This window comes from Haemaphysalis longicornis, unplaced genomic scaffold, assembly GCF_048455015.1.
Source record: "Haemaphysalis longicornis isolate Haplotype H1 unplaced genomic scaffold, Haemaphysalis longicornis Haplotype H1 scaffold_8, whole genome shotgun sequence".
Classification (NCBI taxonomy): Eukaryota; Metazoa; Arthropoda; class Arachnida; order Ixodida; family Ixodidae; genus Haemaphysalis; species Haemaphysalis longicornis.
In genome coordinates, this window is record NW_027526445.1 from 168,371,622 (window position 1) to 168,390,256 (window position 18,635).

The following is an 18,635-nucleotide window of genomic DNA, read 5'->3' on the forward strand; positions in this document are numbered from 1 at the left end:
TCAAGAACCGTCAAATTACATCGAGAACACTGGTGATCAAAGATTATTCTATACTACTAACGACAGGGCAAACCAATCTCCCTATTAAATGCGATAACTCATGCGGCATTAAAAAGAATGGAACACGTGCTTTGCTTGACACAGCGAACACAGCCTGGTGCGGCCAGGCGGTAAAAACAAAACGCATAGATAAACAAATCAAATGCGTGGTTCGCGGTAATATAACGAAAATCTGTAAGCATTTTGCAGGACATGCTTCGCGTGGAATGTTATACGAATGAGAGTATGCAGTTTACAGGTGGTGAATTAACTTACAAAGCCGTGGTGCAATGCCAGGGTTCTGGGCAGCTCCTGTTGTGGACGGGCTCTACAAAACCGCGCTGTATGTTGATTTGCTCGAGATTCGGGGCGCACGTTGAATTACCGGTACATTTGATCGAATAGTCGTCATCTTCCGCTTTGAGACCCCAGTTTAGCTGTTGTGATTCGCAGGCGCAGCGATGTTCGCTAATTAAAATGTGGTACAAATCATACCTCTTGGTTAACAGGCGCGCGGATCATCGCGGGCGTTTAGTATATAACATAATCCGGGGAAATGACTAAGCTAGAAGAGTACGGGCGCTAAAAGTTACCGAGGAAGTTTAAACTACAACCGTGCGGTATAACTCAATTTAAACTAGTTTCAAGCCTTGCACGCGCGAGTAAGCTCAGAAAGGGGACTTTTTAACATCGAAATTAGCATATGAGCGCGCCGTCCCGAACTGCCAACGTCAGGGCTCCTGTGATGGAAAAAAAAATTCCCGCGCCTTCCCGCGAGGGGAACACGAGTAAATGCAGAGCATTGGGGCCTCAGTACTGGTTGAAGGAAGTGTTGCTTCCATCGCTTCTTCCGTGATGCTGGAGTAGCAGACACGAGTAAACGTGGGAGCGAGCGTCAACCAAGGAAGGAAGGAGCAACGCAGTGACTGAAGCACGAGCGACCGCTAGCGGCTTTATATTAAGTACGAATGTACTTTATAAGCGACCCCGAACCTTCCGCCGTCCGCAGTGCGCCTCCTCCTCTCCCCTAGCAACGGCGCGAGGAGCGGAGGGGAGCGTCTGTAGCAACGGCGCAGCGACGTCACACCCCACGTGACTGCGCGCGCTCCGCCCTCCCGCGCCGTAGCTGCGCGCGCCCCGCACCGGCTCCGCACCGCTCCTCGCGCCGTGACGTCACACTCCACCCTCCCCCTCGCGCCGTGACATCACGTGCTCTGCAGCTGGCGCGCCTCTCCCCCCGCTAGGTTTGCACTCATCCTCGGCGCGTGCCTCTCCCCCTCGCGTGACATCTCCTCCTCGCCGGTACTGCGCCTTCGCGCGCGTCTCTCCCGCCGTCCGCGCTCCCCCTCTCCCCTAGCAACGGCGCGGAGGAGGAGAGAGAGCGTGCGTAGCAACGGTCTCGGCGTAGCAACGGTCTCCTGCTCGGCTTAGCTGCGGGCGGCGCGCCGCTGTGCCGGTTCGCTTCGCGTTCCGTCCGCGTGAGGGCGCTCGCTCGTCGGCTCCGCATTCCGACGCTCGAGGGCGCTTTCCCAAGCATTTACCAAGTGAGAGGTACGTAACGTGCGAATGCCAAAGACTTTAACATAGCGCCCCTCCGGATCAAATCGGGTAACTTCGGGTAACTTCGGGCAAACTCGGGCATTCGTACTTTGCCATCTTCCCTCTTACTTGGGAAATGCTTGACTTTTTGCAGCGCGCGCAGTAGAGGGAGAGTGGTACGGGGGGAGAGCGCGCATGCGCAAGCAGCGCGCGCTCTTCTACGCCCCACCGCGCTGCTATCACGCACCTGTTACGCCGAGACACGGCCGGACTGGAGGAGCGTTCCGGGGGTGACGAGCGAACGGGCTGACTACGACGCATGCGCGCACCTGCTGCGGACGCGGAGCTGTGGACGCCGTCCGACGCAGGAAGAGGCGAGGCTAAGAAATGCTCTGCATTTAAAAGGTGGCTGATGGTGGCGCGCGCTGCTCCGCCTTAATTGTCCATTGCCTCACAGGCCTGGGACTGGCGTTATGCTGCCCGCGAGCGTGGAACCACTGCCGCTCTGAACGCACGCATGCGCGTCCAAACTGGCCGCTGTGTGACGAGAAGGGTGATGCCATGCGCGCCTTCCCGGCAAGGCGGCATCCTTGGTGCTCGTATCGTTGAAACCATAGAGTTTCTTAGTAAGTATATTAGAGAGGAAACTGCGCCTCCTAAGCCATGTCCTCGGGGGGGTTTATGGGAAGACCCCCCTTTTTGGCTTGGGCTTGGCACGACAATTACATTTTTCAGCGGTTTTGGGGGTTTGCTTTCTTCACTATGCATTAACACGTTTAACAGCTACAAGGAAGCCGAAAGCCTCCCTGTTCTGTGGTAGCCATGTTCGGTGAAACAGCAGGCAGTGCGTGATAGCACCTGACGTTGGTCATGCCGCAGTCGAAGGACGTATGTACGACTGACCGGGTAATATGCTGCCGCGAAATTTGTAGCTGACGAAAAGAAGAAAAGAAACGTACTTCGACGAAGACAAGATATGACAGATGCGGGCGCTTGTAAGCGTCCTATCTTGACATCGTCCACGACTGTTTAACGCCACGTTTTCTTTTTTCTTGTTAAACTAGCTGGCGGTCGGTGCACCGGTTCACCACAAAGGCAGTGTTTACATAGGCACGCTCAAAATACTTTCAAACTTTTCAAACAACTTATTATTTGAAATAATGGTGAAACTAATAAAATCAGAGTCTCTAATAAGTCAGCCCCCCCCCCCCCCCCCCCAAATATTAACATTGTTCGTAACTACAACCTTGGCCTGCGGAATAGCAGGCACAACCGTTCCGGCACAAATATGCTTTACTTCCTTTTTGCTTAGTTTTAAAACAGTCGGTTTTTATTTTCCACTTTCATAATTTCACACTATTCTTCACGTTTTTGCGGCCCATTGTTTAAATTTGCGGTCACTAAAACGTTTCAATCCAAGCCAATGATGAAACTAAGGCGAGTGCATGTTATAATGGCGGTCCATGACGACACAGACGGCCTTGATATGAGCCGCATAGACGCTAGCGCCAGATTCCTTTCTAGTGTATATTGTAAGAAACTCTACGGTTGAAACTTGAACTGACACAAATAAACGAGGCTGCAAATAAATATAAACGCTGCGATTGACCATCTAATGTGCCGTTCTATGATTACTGGCTGGTAGGCACTAGTATAGCAGCAAAAAAAGAAAACGTAACACGAACATTTCCTGTCAGTACACTGACAGTACTCCTTTAACCCAAAGTCATTTTTATAATAGCGCAAATGTTCTTTTTTCTGTCGTAGGAAGAAATCACACAGCAGTGGCGTAGGAGTTCCTAGGCATTACTGGAGAATTTCAAGAACTCCACCCCTTTACGATAGCAAACAGAGTGGAAGAAAGCGCTCTTACAGTGTGAATCGAACCTGCTCCTTCGACGCCTTCGGTGCCGTACCGATTGGGTTTTCTGGGAGGCTGTGTTCTCCCCCATCTTCCGTGGTATATATGTTTATTGCAACTGTATGTTTTGCTTGTGGGTGGTAGCGAACGCAGCTTCGACAACTCGGGGTGAAAGGGACCTTTAATATAGACACTGGGGCTGGATAGCACCCTCAAATATAATATTTAAGAAACTAGCCGTCAACACAATTGCCAAGATACCTCATTTAGATAGGGCGTCAAAGGAGTAATCCGAAGTCGTAGGTTCGGTATCCAATATTAGCGTGTGTTTTCCCACCCTTTCTTTATTCACAATGCAAATTATTGAAAATCTGAGGACTGTCTAGTAAAGTTTGCTCATTCTTACACCGCTTGTTTTGATTTAACGTTCGTTTTCTACCATAGCAGGTGTTGCAGATGCAGCGCTATATTTAGTTTGCATTGAAGCCACTGCGGCTGCAATGTTGAAGAACTACTGGCGCAGTGGAGGAAGACTGTGGACTTATCTGCCGCTTTTATCTCGGACAGCACTGCGGAAGCTGACAGCAGTACACCAGAGAGTGCTCTGTTGATGTAAAAAATGCAGGCTACGTATAGTCGTGGTACATGTGCTGCTGCGTTGCCAAGCGGTAGTGCCTACCTGATCGGCGGCTGGAGGTGCAGGCCGTGCAGGCCCTTCGTCTTTCGGATGCTCGCGTGGTGTTCTCTCTCAAAGCCAATGGTGAGGCGCTCTCGTTGACCTTCACCGGCATGCGTACGGCTTCGCAGTGATGTTTTGCAATGGAGAGAAAAGTCCCTATTTCTAGGTTCTGAAATTCCCTGTTTTGTTCCATTTTTCCCCACAGGTTTCTCACGAATTCCCGATAAACCCCTGAATTGTCTTTTTGTAACTAATAGATCTTTACGGCGGTTCCTGTTCGGTTTTGGGAGTTAGCCAGCGCCAGCCATGCCTAGTTTACGTAGTCTTCAGGTCGCAGACGCCGTTCAGAAAATCAGTTTCCCCTTAAAAAAATTATACTACACCTGTCACTTAGCAGCATTTGACTGCATTTCACCTTTTATACCAAACAGCTTCCTAACTTTGCATTATAAAGCTCTAAGGTAAAAGCGCCCACCAGAAAAGAACAAGACATCGTTGGGTATGTAAGCTAACTTTTGCTCAGCGCCAGGACTGCGTGTCACCATCTTTTGTTGACAGCTCACGGACTACGCCGCACCCGAAATACTTCTTCTGCATATTGCGCAGGAATGCATGTGAACAGGCTTCAGCCCTACAGCCGCAGCCGCTTCACACTATACATTAAAAACTCGTTAATTTGAACTCGAAGGGGACAATAAAATTGTTCGAAGTAAGCGGAGTTCGAATTAGCGAGCGGGTGCCAGAATGAATGGAAATCGCGCCACACTGCGCAGGCAGAACACAAATGAGCCACCTCTGTATTCGTTATCGCGAATTAGGCGCTACTACAGGTTTGTGGCGGCTTATTTTGCAAATAATGTTTCGTAAATAATAATGGCATGCGCCGGAGCACTGGCGCCGGTGGCGCGGCCCCCTCTGTAGAAAAGAAATAATCTGTTGCAGGAGCGTAGCGTGCATGCCACGCTGTTATTTTTCTGTTTCGTTGTTGTGCATCTTGGTAAATTTGGTTTGTTTTGGATTTCCAACGCTTTGTAATCACTCTGCGCTGACTTCTTCTGCCAGGAACGATGCAAACTATAGGGGGTCATAGTTCGAATCAACCGTTCTGGATAGCGACGCGTTCGTATTATCGGGAGTTTTTTTTTTTTTTTTTCAATTAAATATACAGGGCTGTGCCGGGACCAGGGCCTGAGTTCGAATTACCGGAAATTTCGAATTAACCGAGCTCGAACTAATTAGCTTTTAGTGTGATAGCTCTTTCTGAGGGCATATTCTTTCCTCTGTTCTGCGTATTTTATGAACTGGATTGGAAGCGGTCTTGGATGCTTGTGGCTTGCGGGAGCACGACTACGTAATCCGAACGTAAATCCGACGACGTGTTAAAAGAATTTTTAAAAATAAAACGACGTAACCAATGTCGCAAGTACCGGTTTACTGACATTCTTTCTCCTTTTTACTCCACGACTCCTCAAATTATCTTCATCGAATAAATATTCCCCTTTTTCCCTTTCGGCCGAAATTACAGCTAAAAGTTCTCCGAAAAAGGCGAAATTCCTCGCACGGAACATCACTGCAGCTGCTTGGCCCTTTTTTGAGACTAAAATATTTCTTGGGCTGCTTAGACTGTAAAATTTTTGTCTGCCTGTGTGCATGTCTGTGACTCAGGCTTTGGGCCAAAAGTTAAAGAATACTTGAACGAGAGGTTTACATAGTCAAAACTTTCACAAACTACAAAATCTTGGAAACACACTTCCTATTTGTTAACACCGTCCAGGAAAAAGAAGAAATTGGGTATATTGGGGGTGAAACATCAATACATGAGTGGTATTTGCGTTATATTCCTTTAATAAATATGCATTGGCTGCTTGACTTTTGGCATAGCAAATAAGAAATTTGCGTTAAGGCGATTGTCTTGACTGAAAAAGAAAAACTGTGGTTGATTCTTCTGTGATAGGAATCGGTAAAACACGAAAGTGAAATGTGCAGCGAATTCTGCGGCTGCGCATGATTTGCGGGTCCGCAGTGTCTTGTGGCTGTGCTTGGCGAGTGACGTCCTGCTTGCGGGTCGCTTAGGCAAAGGTGTACTGGTATCATTTCCGTGACGGATATGACGTCAGTGAAATCTTATTGTATCCCGGCATAAACACTTTCGTGTTAAAATATAAAACCAGAAAACAAACAGCCCTAAGTATAACGTACTGTTTAGTACTAAACGTTGCTTCCCGCAAGAAGATCCTGTGTGCAGGGGTGCACCCTTTACAGGCCGATTGCTTCGTTTACTGCCGTAATCTGAGTGACAGATATGACGTCATTGAAATCTTTGTGTATCCGGGAATGAAACACTTTCGTGTTAAAATAAAAAAGCGCTCTCACCCATGGCTCCAGCCTTGTAGCCGCATTCCAAAAGGTCCCACAGCAACGAAATGTTCTAGTAGATGCCGCGCGAGGAGTAAAACGCACCAAGAGTACAAAACATAGGTATATAAGTCCTTTTGGTCAGATGACTTGTCATCACCCCACAAGAAAGGGGAAACCAATAGCAGTCATCACTATCTCCAGCGGTAAAATAGAATCGACTGGCGCGAAACATCACCGTGTTTACCATGAGAGGAGCGAGACGGGAGCGAAAGAGCGTAACAGGTGGTAGGGGGAGAGGGGAGCCGTTGAGGTGGCAGTGGTGGCACAAGATCTTTTTTGTACTTTGCACCAAAGGCAGCACATATGCGGCGAATGTTTTGCTTGTTTTTTTTTTTTTTGCTTTACGGTGGAAGGCGAACGGCTGCATCAAGTTTTTTTCTCTTCGCTGCTATCTCCTTTCTGCACACAGGTGAGGCAAATAATCCCTATCAATGAGATGTTAACCGCTTTGCTCTAAAAAAGACATGGAGGTAACATGTCCGAATACAACTCAGCGGTTTTGCGCCATGTCTGTTATTAGGCTTAACTTCAGGTATACAGCTTAACGTAAAACACTGTACGCGAAATTGCGGTATCTGTTCACCTCGTTAGTCCTCAAAGCCTAACATTTGGCGTACGGTCAAGTTGTCTCATACCTGCTACAGCGAAACGAAAAAGACCAATGGCAAGTATTTGCCGCACCAATTAGCTTGCATGTGGTGAGCACGTTGATAATATCGCTTTTCGCACGTACGAAACAAAGAAATGCTGTGCTTAGAGTTGCATCTGACATGCTATAAGCACTCCACTCAAGTGACGTCCACCGTCGTTTCGATAAAAAGATGACGTGTACCGCGCTACTTCGCCCCCCCCCCTGTACTCAACGTAACGTTAACTAACCTAACGGTCAAGTTGTCTCATACCTGCTACAGCGAAACGAAAAAGACCAATGGCAAGTATTTGCCGCACCAATCGGCTTGCATGTGGTGAGCACGTTGATAATATCGCTTTTCGCACGTACGAAACAAAGAAATGCTGTGCTTAGAGTTGCATCTGACATGCTATAAGCACTCCACTCAAGTGACGTCCACCGTCGTTTCGATAAAAAGATGACGTGTACCGCGCTACTTCGCCCCCCCCCCCCTGTACTTAACGTAACGTTAACTAACCTAACATAACCTAACGAACAAAAAACAATCATTTAAAACACAAAAACTTACCTAATCCATGAGAATTATAACAAAATCTTCAATACGCAAATAAATAATAAAAAAGGCAAGTGCCGGACTCTAACCACCGCCCTTAGTAACATGAAGCTAGCTAGGACGTAAGCTCTACACCACCAGGGCGGACGCTCTGGCCTATGTCAGCCCTGTATTAAATATTCGAGTGTTGTTGAACGGCGCACTATAGGCATGGCTATAGCGCTAAGCAAGAGTGCCGTCGCACGGCATTCTAGACACTGCAAACAAAAAATCCCGGGCTTGGGAGGCGTGTACCATAGGGAGGTATATTGTGCGATTCATGCGATTTCTCGCTTTTGCGATCATTCCCCGGCATTTCGCCGGTATCAGTTAGTTTTTTCAGGGGCCATTTTTCTGTTTACTTGCCCCCTCCCCCCCCTGCAGATAATAAAGCCTCCCAAGGCCGTTTTCTCATTTTTTAAACCTAAAGCTACGCCCGACGCCGCGAACAATGCAATATGCTTGAAGGAGGAAGCAGGGAAGCACATGTTTTCTCCGGTGTTGCAGGTGTTTTCTCCTAGAGACGGTTCATTCTAAAGGCATGTTATTAACAGCGAAGCAACTTAGCGATTCGCGGATTCCGGCGTTTCACAAAACTCAATATAACAGTGTAAAGAAAACAAACCACTGGCGCCGCCAGTATCTGGCAGATCCACGTAGTTAGAGTCAGTCGTCTTACCCACTTGGCTACTACCGTGAGTTAGTACTCGAGAGTAAAACGGCTTACTCACTCGGCTGTGGCTCTGTGGAAAGAAATCACGCCTACTTCTAGACACAGAACACGTGATAGTGTACACGTTGCACTTGCGGGTTCCTAGTTTATGCGTGCGCGTTCCGTCGTTCGTTCAGTTTCCTCGATTTGCTTCTTCTTCGCCGTAATAGCAACAAACCTGGAGTAAAGGTCGTTGCGGTGACGAAGAAGAAGAAGAAAGCGGCTGCTATGCAAAACTCAGTTAAAAAGATTAAAAAAGCGTCGTAATCTTGGTAATATCACTGGTGTAAACGAAAAGATTTGAGAGATTGCAACTAAGCTAAAAGAGCAAATCTATATTGACAAAGAGCGGTATTATGGCGATAACTACCAAACTTTATTAAAACGTGCCCTGAGAGATTTCGGTGGACCATTAGGCCTACATCTACTGAATTCAGTGTTTTTGTAGTTGATGGAGTTTATGTTCATGATGGCAGGTTTATTTCGAATGCCTTTTAATCAACAATTCCAATCGGTTTTCACCATTGACAACAATGTTCTTACCATGTTTCATGAAGATTACCCGCCTAAACGTGGCGTTGTTGTCAGTGAGCTAGGCATTTTCAACATGCTTCTTAAACGCAATGTTACAAAGATACCTGGTCCGGATAACATTCCAAACGCATTCTTAAAGCGACATGCCGAATGGATCGCCAAATATCTGTATGTTTTATTTTCAAAATAACTACGTGAAGGCCGAGTACCAGATGATTGGAAGGCCGGCAGAGACAAGCCTCTTTATAAGTCTGGTAAAAAGCAACTCATCTCGAATTATCATCCTATTTCATTAACGTGAACTACCTGTACGCTTCTAGAACACATCGTTCATACGCATATCTCTGAGTTTTGTAGTAAGCATAACATGCTAACAAAACAGCAGCACGGATTCAGAAAAGGTTATTCAACCTGTACTCAACTTGTGGAGGCAATACACGATTTCGCAACTTCAATTTACAATGAGACGGAAACTGATGCCATCTTTATGGACTTTGCAAAAACGTTTGACAAAGCCTCACACAAAAAATTACTTTTTGAATGAGAGAAACCACTTAAAAATCCGCGCCTAATAAAATGGATAGCAGACTACCTTATGAACCGTATACAATTTGTTGTTTTTAACGAATACTGTTCAGAAGAGGCAACCGTTGACTCTGACGTTCCACAGGGTATTGTTCTGGGACCCCTTTTGTTTCTCGATTGATTGAGGGGTTTAACGCGCCGACGCAACGCAGGCGATGAGGCGCGCCGTAGTGGAGGGCTCCGGATTAATTTTGACCACCTGGTGATCTTTATCGTGCGCCGAAATCTCGTACACACGGGCGTTTTTGCTTTTCGCCTCCATCAGAAAAGCGGCCGCCGCGGCCGGGAATCGAACCCGCGACCTCGTGCTCAGCAGCACAACGCCTTAGCCACTGAGCCACCGCGGCGGGTCCCCTTTTGTTTCTCATTTTTTTCAATGATAATGTGAATGACGTTCCTGCAAAAATAAAGTTGTACGCTAATGACTGTCTGATATATTTTGAGATATCCAATGTAACTGATCAAAACGTTCTAAATAGTGCCTTTCATAGAATTTTTGAGTGGTGTGATTTACGGAAGGTGTCAATTAACTTCGATAGAACAGTATTTATGGGAATAACCCACAAGAAAAACCCTTACTATTTAATTATCCCACCACAAGCTTCACCCTTTCTGAGGTAACTAGAATTAAGTATCTTGGATTTAGATTACCAATAACCTTAACTGGAATAAACATAATAGGCAGTTTTAGCATAACGGTACCGTGTTTGCGTTACCGTTTACCGTGTGAGTGCACAGTGCGAGAGTTACCGCGAAAGGTAACTTACCGGCACAGCCTTCACCATCGCCAGCGGCTTCCGGTAAGACGGTAAACGGTAACGCAAACACCGTAACGATATGCTAAAACTGCCTAATGACTCCATAATTACAAACGTTAACCAAAAACTATTCTTTTGTCGAAGAGCATTAAAACATTCTAATTCCGCTGTGTGGACTGTACCGTACAAAACTATCATTCGCCTAATGTTAGATATGGAGTGATTGTTTGGCACCCCTTCACTAAAGTTAACATAACTAAATTGAAAAACGCGCGGACGCACCTCTATAACTTAACTCTTACATCCCGCCAATGAGCCTTACTGGCCGAAAGAAATCGTTTGTTACGACTAAAATGTTTTACCAATTAATTAAAGGGCATTACAAGCCTAATGTTTCCGATATCATTTCATTTTCATCTGAATACGCCACACGCCAAAAGGCATCAACTGACAATAACCCTTCTCGGTCGTGAAATAACTCCTTCAAATATTCCGTTTTTCCGCCCACGGTAACTCAGTAGAATGAACTAATAACCAAGTCATGGATCCATCCTTATTGTCGTTCGCAGCAAAGTTGACCTGATTATTCATAGCTTGTTGTTGTATTTGTTTTTGTTCGCTTTCTGGTATGTATTCTAGAGTGCCAACATTGTAAAAAATTATGTCTGTAACCACACTGCTAAAATCCCTGTAATGGGGATTGCAGTATCAGTAAATAAATAAATAAAATCTGTACTTAAGCAGTCGGGATGGTCGTAAAGCTTGCGTATAGCTTCGCTACCTTCAAGTCTTACGCGTTAGTGTGAGCTCCCTTCATTTCTTTTTTTATTCAGTCCATTAAGGCCCTCACCATTGTCTTTATCCCAGACAGAAACACGACACTTCAATACTGCCATTTTATTATTGCCTATTACATCGTTTCCGTGCGATTGTGAACTTTGCAGGTCAGTCGTTAGCCAGTGTGTGAAAGACGATCCACGGACCCCTCGTTGGTGTCGAGACAGCGCCGTACTGGCTCAGCTCCATTGTTCCCTAGAAATGGGAACAACAAATAACAGTGTTTTTTCTGATTTCTAATGTGCTATCAGTCATTATTAGCGACGATGTTTTACTGCTAAGCACGTACAAAGCATTCCCGAACAGCAGTTAAAAGGCTGTTATTTTAAATACAAGAAGCTACAAAGTAGGCCGTGTAGTCAGATAGTTATTCACCAGTTTAAAAATTTGCTAATGCTTCCTCAAAGCTTTTTTCACTTTCCTTCCGCGTCACGCCCGTCGGCATTCCTTTCCGGAACTTAGCCTGTTTCTCCCAGTGAGCGTGCGCTGGCGCCAGCCGGTTACCCTTTCCATGTACACCGGTCCTGTGGAAACTGAGCTACGGCTATTTCGCTGGCAGCCAGTGCATGATGTTAGTGGCATGCTTACTGGTTCGCAATAAATTTTTGCCCTGTTGTAATGCCTTTAGCCATAGTATCACCTGTGAATGCCTTCATTTCCCGTCTGTGTCTACCCTTCCCGTAGGGAATGCTGCACACCCACAGGCGACAACCATACATAAGAAGGAGGCAATAAATTGTGTCCAAAAACAACCCGCTTCAGAAACTTTACCTGTGAAAGCATTGAAAAGACTTGTAGAGCAACGCAATAAAACAGGTGCCTTTGCAGTGCACAGGGTGCATCAGGATGCTGTCTGAGTTGTTGGAAATCTAGGCTGTCGCTTATACGGTAACTATTACTTTGGCAAACAGCTTGTTTAGGACGGAGAGCCGTGTGAGAGGTCTGCAATTTTTTTGCTCTTTACTATCTCCCTTCTTGTAAATCAGAATTCTGTCGGCGTTTCTCCAGGCTACGGGCACTTTTATAGTCTTTAGGAATCCTTAAAATAGTGCAGCAAAGATTTCCAGTACATGTCTCCTCCCTCTTTTAAAAGATCTGTGGTTATGCCCAACGTTACTAGCTTATTCTAGTAACGTTGGTTATGCCGTCGTCACCTTACGATTTTTTCTTTTTTCATGCCCTTGAGAGCCTTTCCTACTTCTTCCGCTACTAATTGGACTTCGCGAGCTAAGCATGCACTCTTAGTTGTGTCCCCTGGTGTAACGTCGCATGCACATAGCCTGGTGTAAAATCGGTGTGCTACTTCGATTATCTGGCGCTCTTTGCCCCAGCTGGCCTTGCGCCAAAAAAACTCTAACCATCATCATACTTCGATTATCTGGTACACGTTGCGTGTAATGTTACCCTGCGCGTCTCTGAGTACGCATATTTTGTCTATGCCTATAGCTAGCTTATTTTGATTTCCTGTTAAGCTTCATCCTACTTCAAGAGTTTGTTTGATCACTGCGATGTGGCCAGGCACGAGTGTCGTTCGTTTTAGTTCTGCTAATTTCGACATCTCCGCTAATTCCTTGTGATCCATCGTACTGGATACTTTCATGTTTTTATGTTTCGCAGCCTGTTTGTTTTTGGGTTAGTTTTTCAGTGTGTTCCTGCATTCTCCTTCCGCCACAGCTGCTGGAGACTGTGATTGCCGTTGCTAGGTGGTCATATAGCGTGTCTACACTACCCTCCTTGTCACAGCGAATATGTTAGCAAGGGTTATTTGAAACGCCTGCGTCGTGACCCTGACTGACAACATGCCAGGTTTTTTTTACGTTTCACGAGTTTAATTTTTTCTCTTTGAACATTCAGCCTTACTTTTCACCTAACCAACCTATGTTAGGCACTCCTAATTTTTCCTAGCACCCCCACGTTCTGCGCAATAGCTGGGTTGTCACTTCCACCAATTCCGTTTTAGAGCGCAAGCTTTTAAGCGCCCACTCCTGTGGTTTCGCGGGGCCGTCGGCCTCGTAGTTACCAAGCGACCGAAGAGGACACCGAAAACACGACCTCGAGTGAGCAGGAAAGCGGTGGATCAAAGTATGAGAGAAAGTATGGCGAAAGTTTGAGCGGGAGTATGGGATATGTCGAGGCCGCACGAGACATTAGCGGCGATTGCAAGGAGGTGCGAGATAACACCAGGGTAGCGCATTGCGTCGTGCGTAGATGTTGACGCGATCGCTTCCTGAGACAACGGAAATGCTTCGTCTGCCTCTGCAACCATGGAGGAAAAAAAGAGAGGTGACGGCATGATGTCATGCAGCCAGCCTACCTAAGACCACCTTCGTTGACTTCGTCCCCTCACTTTTTGTTTTTACCGGGCTGCTGCAGAGTCCTCCCAGCATGTGACCACGCATGTGACCCGCGATACTTTTTTCTTGTACTTTTACGCCGGTGTTTGGTTAGTTCGGTTGGAGCCGGCGCGCGCCGTCAAGGCGGGGTCACGTGGTGGCGCAGTGACAACCACGAGGACACTGATTTTACTTCTTATGACTATTCTTCCCGCTTCTCCGGTTGCGCCGTCTCCTGCCTTGTTTTCCGCCATGGCTGCAGCTAAACGAGCCACCGAGCGAAGGTTCAGCACCGCCAACGCCAGAATCCAGAAATGAGCGCCGCTGAAGCAGCACTTCTGCGTGTCGCAGAGACCCCAACAGAGCGGCAGAGTAGCTATCTACTTGCGTATAGGGGTCTGTTAGCAGCGCCCATTGGAAGTTTTGGTACGTCTGATGAAGTTGGCGAGCTGTGTGTCGCCAAGGTGCACAGCGGCTTGCTGGTAGTATATAGCTGTCTACTTCTTGCCTACTGCGCTCATTCAAGACGTAGTGTAGTCGGGGACTTTACGGTAGACATCAAGACAAACAGTTTTTGCCACAACTTGTGCGCAAGGACATCCCGTTACTCTCCGTCGTAACACCTCCCAAGACTGCCACCACCCCGTGAAATACTTGCATAGACACCGTCTGTTGGAATCAGGATTTGGTGCAGCAAGTTTTACTTATATGAACCCTTCTTCAATGCTGATTCAACATGTTCGCAGAAACTGCCTACGGCCTTACCATCGTAGCGGGCTTTTGGCACTTAGGCTTGCACTATCTTTAACCTGTATCGCTTGTTTAGAACGACTGTGACTCTTTCGTCAAAACTGAAGGTTCCCTCCACGTACGTTACTATTTCTCTGTGGATTAAAAATAACGCTTTGTGCTCTTCTTTTTCTTTAGGTCCTCGGTTGTAGATAAAAGGACCGCTAGTCAGCGCTATCAATCCTTCTTTTCTCCTGACCTCGTTGATCCCTATAATATCCCACTTTATGTCTCAGAGCTTCTCTAATAGTACTGTTTAACTTCCTTCGCTACACAGGTTTTGCGCGTTGAACGTTACCATGCTCAGGTTCCAATGGCGGCCTGTCCGGACCCAGAGATTCTTTGCACCCTTTGCTGCATCGCTGACCTGGCCGTCGCCGTGTTTGGGTGCTCTACAGCTGCTGGGGACTGAGGGCCGAGAGTTTCATTCGTGAGTCATGGAAGGTGGCGACAACTACTACATGAAGGTGACCAGATATTTCTTTCCTGAGGGAGTGCTGTTTGCGTCCCAGAGAGCCTTCCTAGCATAGCTGCACCTATCTCGTTTAGCGTCTGAGGTATCCGGGATTATGGTTACTCAAGGAGCAGACAGCACTCGATATCTGCATTCGTTATGCTCGGGGTGCCGAACGAAGAAAGGGTCGCACACTAATCTTTACATTAAATCTATTTTTAATAGTAATTTTAAAAGCGCAAAAGTGTGTCGTCGTTTCTGAGATCTGGTTAGTCTCCCGATCACCCAAAAACTGGAGGTGTGTTGGTGGTGTCATTTTAAGACCCTTCGTGGTTTAACAGTTAAAATAGTCGTACCAGGGCCCATTTAACGGTGACCACGGGTTAGTGCCAGCGAATAAAGTGAACTGACCTGAAGAAGCGCTGTGGGTATATTTTTATACTGGCTGATTGAAAGATGGTGCGTGTAGTCCTTGTACGGAGGCGATGGGCGTATCGCTTTGAGATTTGTGGGGATTTTCCCCTGTGAACTGTCGCGTTGCTGCGTTCGAATTACCGCGCGCTACCTCTCCTGCCATGTAGGGACAAACTGTGAAAAAATTGTGCTATGGAAGGGGGGCGTGGCACGTATACTTCGGACATTAAATAAGGGCAGCGGCGCTTAACCAGCGCAGGCAGTCGCCAAACAGGACCGCCGCCAGCCAGGAGAGACCAGCCGTTGCCAGCCACCTTCAAGGAGCCCGGACGACAGCAAGCGGACAGCCGTTCATCCCGCCATGCCGTAAGCCTCCAGACATTGAAGTGGTGTGGCGAATGCCTCTCCTGTGCCGTTTATGTTTTGTTTCCACTGCTCAAGTAAAGCCCATGTTCCGGCTTGCAACGTTCTGTGCGGTAGTGTTTTGGCAAGGCTGTTGCCTGAACCCCGTCGGTAGGCAGGAATGCCTTCAGATTCTACACTACGTTGCAGCACGAAAGAATACTCAACAATGGATTGTATCCGTGTCGTTACCGAAAATGTAGAAAAATTCCGTGTTAATAAATCCCTACACATGGCGTTTCTTGACATTAAAAGCGTTTGATTAAGTAGACCATGCGGCGGGGCAAAAAGCATTACGAGAACAGGGAAGAGAGCAGACCTACGTAATACTCCTAGACTACGTGTGTAAGGAACGTATGGACAGGATAATTCTTTACAAAGCGACAAATTCTCGATCCAAAAGGGCGTACGACACGGAAATAGCATCTCGCCAAAACTGTTAAGAACATGTCAAGAGGAGTTATTCGAGAAGCTTGACTGAGAAAACAATACCTGAGCCATTTGCGGTTTGCAGACGACATAATCTTGTTAAGTGAGTCTACACAACCCCTGCAAAAATGCTTGGGAAATACAATCAGAAAACTTGTCCGTGGGACTAAAAATAAATATGAATAAATCTAAAGTAAGGATGAATACGCCTGCCACAATCTCCCACTGTGTCGTGTGTGCCGAAACGCTACGAGTAGAAGAATTAAACTACCTCGGACAGGATGTTTGTGCTGATACCAACCACGGAAAAAAAAGACGCAGAACAGGCATGGGCAGACGTGCAATCGGCAAGTATTCCAAAAGAATGAGAAGTACGCTACCTCTATGACTTAAAAGAATAGTATGAAACCAATAAATCCTGTCGGTGGTGACACGTGGAGCGGAAACTCGGCGCCTGTCAAGACAACTGTAAAGCAATCCTAGGTCGGCTCAAAAGGCCATGAGGAGATGGGAGGTAGTACTATCACTTGGACAAGAAACGACCTTCCTGGACCATTGACAAACTCGAGCAGAGGATGCAGTTCAAATAAAGAAAAAGAAATCGACTTGAGCTGGCAATATACGGAGACCAAATGACAAGCGTTGGGCTACCAGGGTAACAGAAAGAATCAAGAAAGACTGGTCTAGAAGAAGGGTAAGGGCAATATCTCGATGGAGAGACGAAATAAGAAAACCTGGATGCAAAGACTGGATTCCAGCAGTTCAGAACAAGGGAGTCTAAAGGTCACTGGGAGAGCCTTTCGTCCTACAGTGGACTTAAATTGGTTGCTGCTACTGCTGCTGCTGATGATAATGAAGTTGCGCGAAGAAAAAGCAGTCACAGTAATACGCTGGCCATCTGATAAAAACTTGAAAATGCAGCCTGGCGAGAAACTGGGAGTTTGAAATCTGGCCCTAAGTTCACTTGGCATCTTTTCTTTCAGGTACCACTCTTTCCTACCACGGCTTTACAAGCTTCAGAGCGGCTTTACGAGCTTCAGACAGGCCCACAGTTACGTAACCCTACCGTTTACAGCAACACGAAGCTAATTTATTCGGAGCTATCTTAAGTTACGTGCTCAAGCTCATTACACAGTGCGCAATAAAAACTGCCGCGGACACTGCGACCCTCCAGACTCTTCTGAACGTTTCTGAAAACAGCTGCGAGTCTGTCCCCCTCGTTCATTGTCTTTCCACCCTCTACTACACGGATTTTCACTGTTCAACGGACCATGTGCACACCCGAACACCATGAAGGCACGTGCATGCCGGTTAACCGGTCCTTCGCGAGTGGCCTAAGTAGATTTACGTTAAACATTCAGTGATCTCAGTGGTGCTGCCAGCATTTGAATTTTATTATCTGGGATGGTAACACCTACTCTTCTTGTAACAATAGCCGACAATGGTGAATGCAGTTTAAATTTCGCTTTCAAGGCTGTTCCTTTACGTTGTTATGTACCTACTGTAAGACAAAAGTAGGTAAAATTTAAAGGGTTCGTGTAACGCTTACCATCGACTACTCGAAATGTATTTTGGGGTAAAGTCTAGTGTCCAAGCAATCTCCTCCCTCAAGAATTATGAAAATTTGTTCTCTATTACCTACACTACGCGCGATGAAAAATCGCGCATAATTGCTCTCTCTCTCAACTTGACCGCGGAAAACACGATGAAAGCTGCGCGCTCTCTTCCAGAGACGGGGGCGGATCGCGGCGTTCTCTTCAGCTGCCTTCGATATATCACATGCCGGGGAGTTTTCTCCTTTTCTCCGCAACGTAGAGGGGTCTATTTCTGGTTTGGTGCAACAAAAAACAAGCATGGCTGCCTGCTCGCAAGCGCGCGCTCAGGCTAGTAGGGCGTTTTTGAAGCAATAAGCGTTTTTTGTCGAGTGGTCTCGTTGAAAGAGGAGTATTAAGTCCGTCATTCAAACTCCACGCGCACTCAAAACAGAAAAGAAACAGCAAAACTGTGCGTAAAGATTCAGACAGAGAAGATGGTTCGTACACAGGCAGACGACGGTGGATGGTCTCAGGGAGTGAGAAATAAGCCGCGAAGTTGACCAGCGATAGCCAACAGGACAGCGATGGCCCAAATGACGTCGTTTAGGCCATGCTAGGGGGGCATAATGAGGAGAATTGAAGAGGGCGCAGTTTGTTTTATTCGCGTCTTTCACAGCGATTTGCGCGCTAACCGCTTCAAGTGCACGTGTTACATTTGGCTCAGGTATTCCTGGTAGAGAAATCAAAACCTCGCGCAAGTTTACTTGCACTGCACAAAGAGTGGTGCAGGGCCCTTTAAAGCGGCAATCCTAAGCCCATTGCAATCAATCCCACAACATACCTTTTGAGACGGTCCGAGCTCCAGGCGGTACTTCAGTAATAATCTGGCAATCGTGTATCTTATCTTCAACAGCGCCAGCCTCATTCCTACGCAATTGCGTGGCCCCACACCGAACGGCATGTGCCTCACAATGGCATCATGTTCAACAGAGAACCTGCACATAGGTAAAGATGCAGTCAGTTGTGGCGAAAACTGGGTAGATGTATAATACACACAAGCGCTTGGTGCATAGATACTCTGCTAGAAGTTAGGG

At 46.8% G+C, this 18,635-nt stretch overlaps 1 protein-coding gene across 2 annotated transcripts in view; it reads right to left on the minus strand.

Moving 5' to 3' along the window:
• Positions 1–11,230: 11,230 nt before the first annotated feature.
• The window catches only part of LOC144150256 (cytochrome P450 3A5-like), a 46,392-nt gene continuing 38,987 nt past the window's right edge, over positions 11,231–18,635 (minus strand). For both annotated transcript variants that reach the window (XM_077682114.1, XM_077682113.1), the window contains exons 13-14: positions 18,383–18,536; positions 11,231–11,380 (exon numbers count right to left, since the gene is read on the minus strand). In XM_077682114.1, the coding sequence (XP_077538240.1) occupies positions 11,294–11,380; positions 18,383–18,536 (241 nt within the window). In that variant the 3' untranslated portion in view covers positions 11,231–11,293. The remainder of the gene's footprint in view (positions 11,381–18,382; positions 18,537–18,635) is intronic.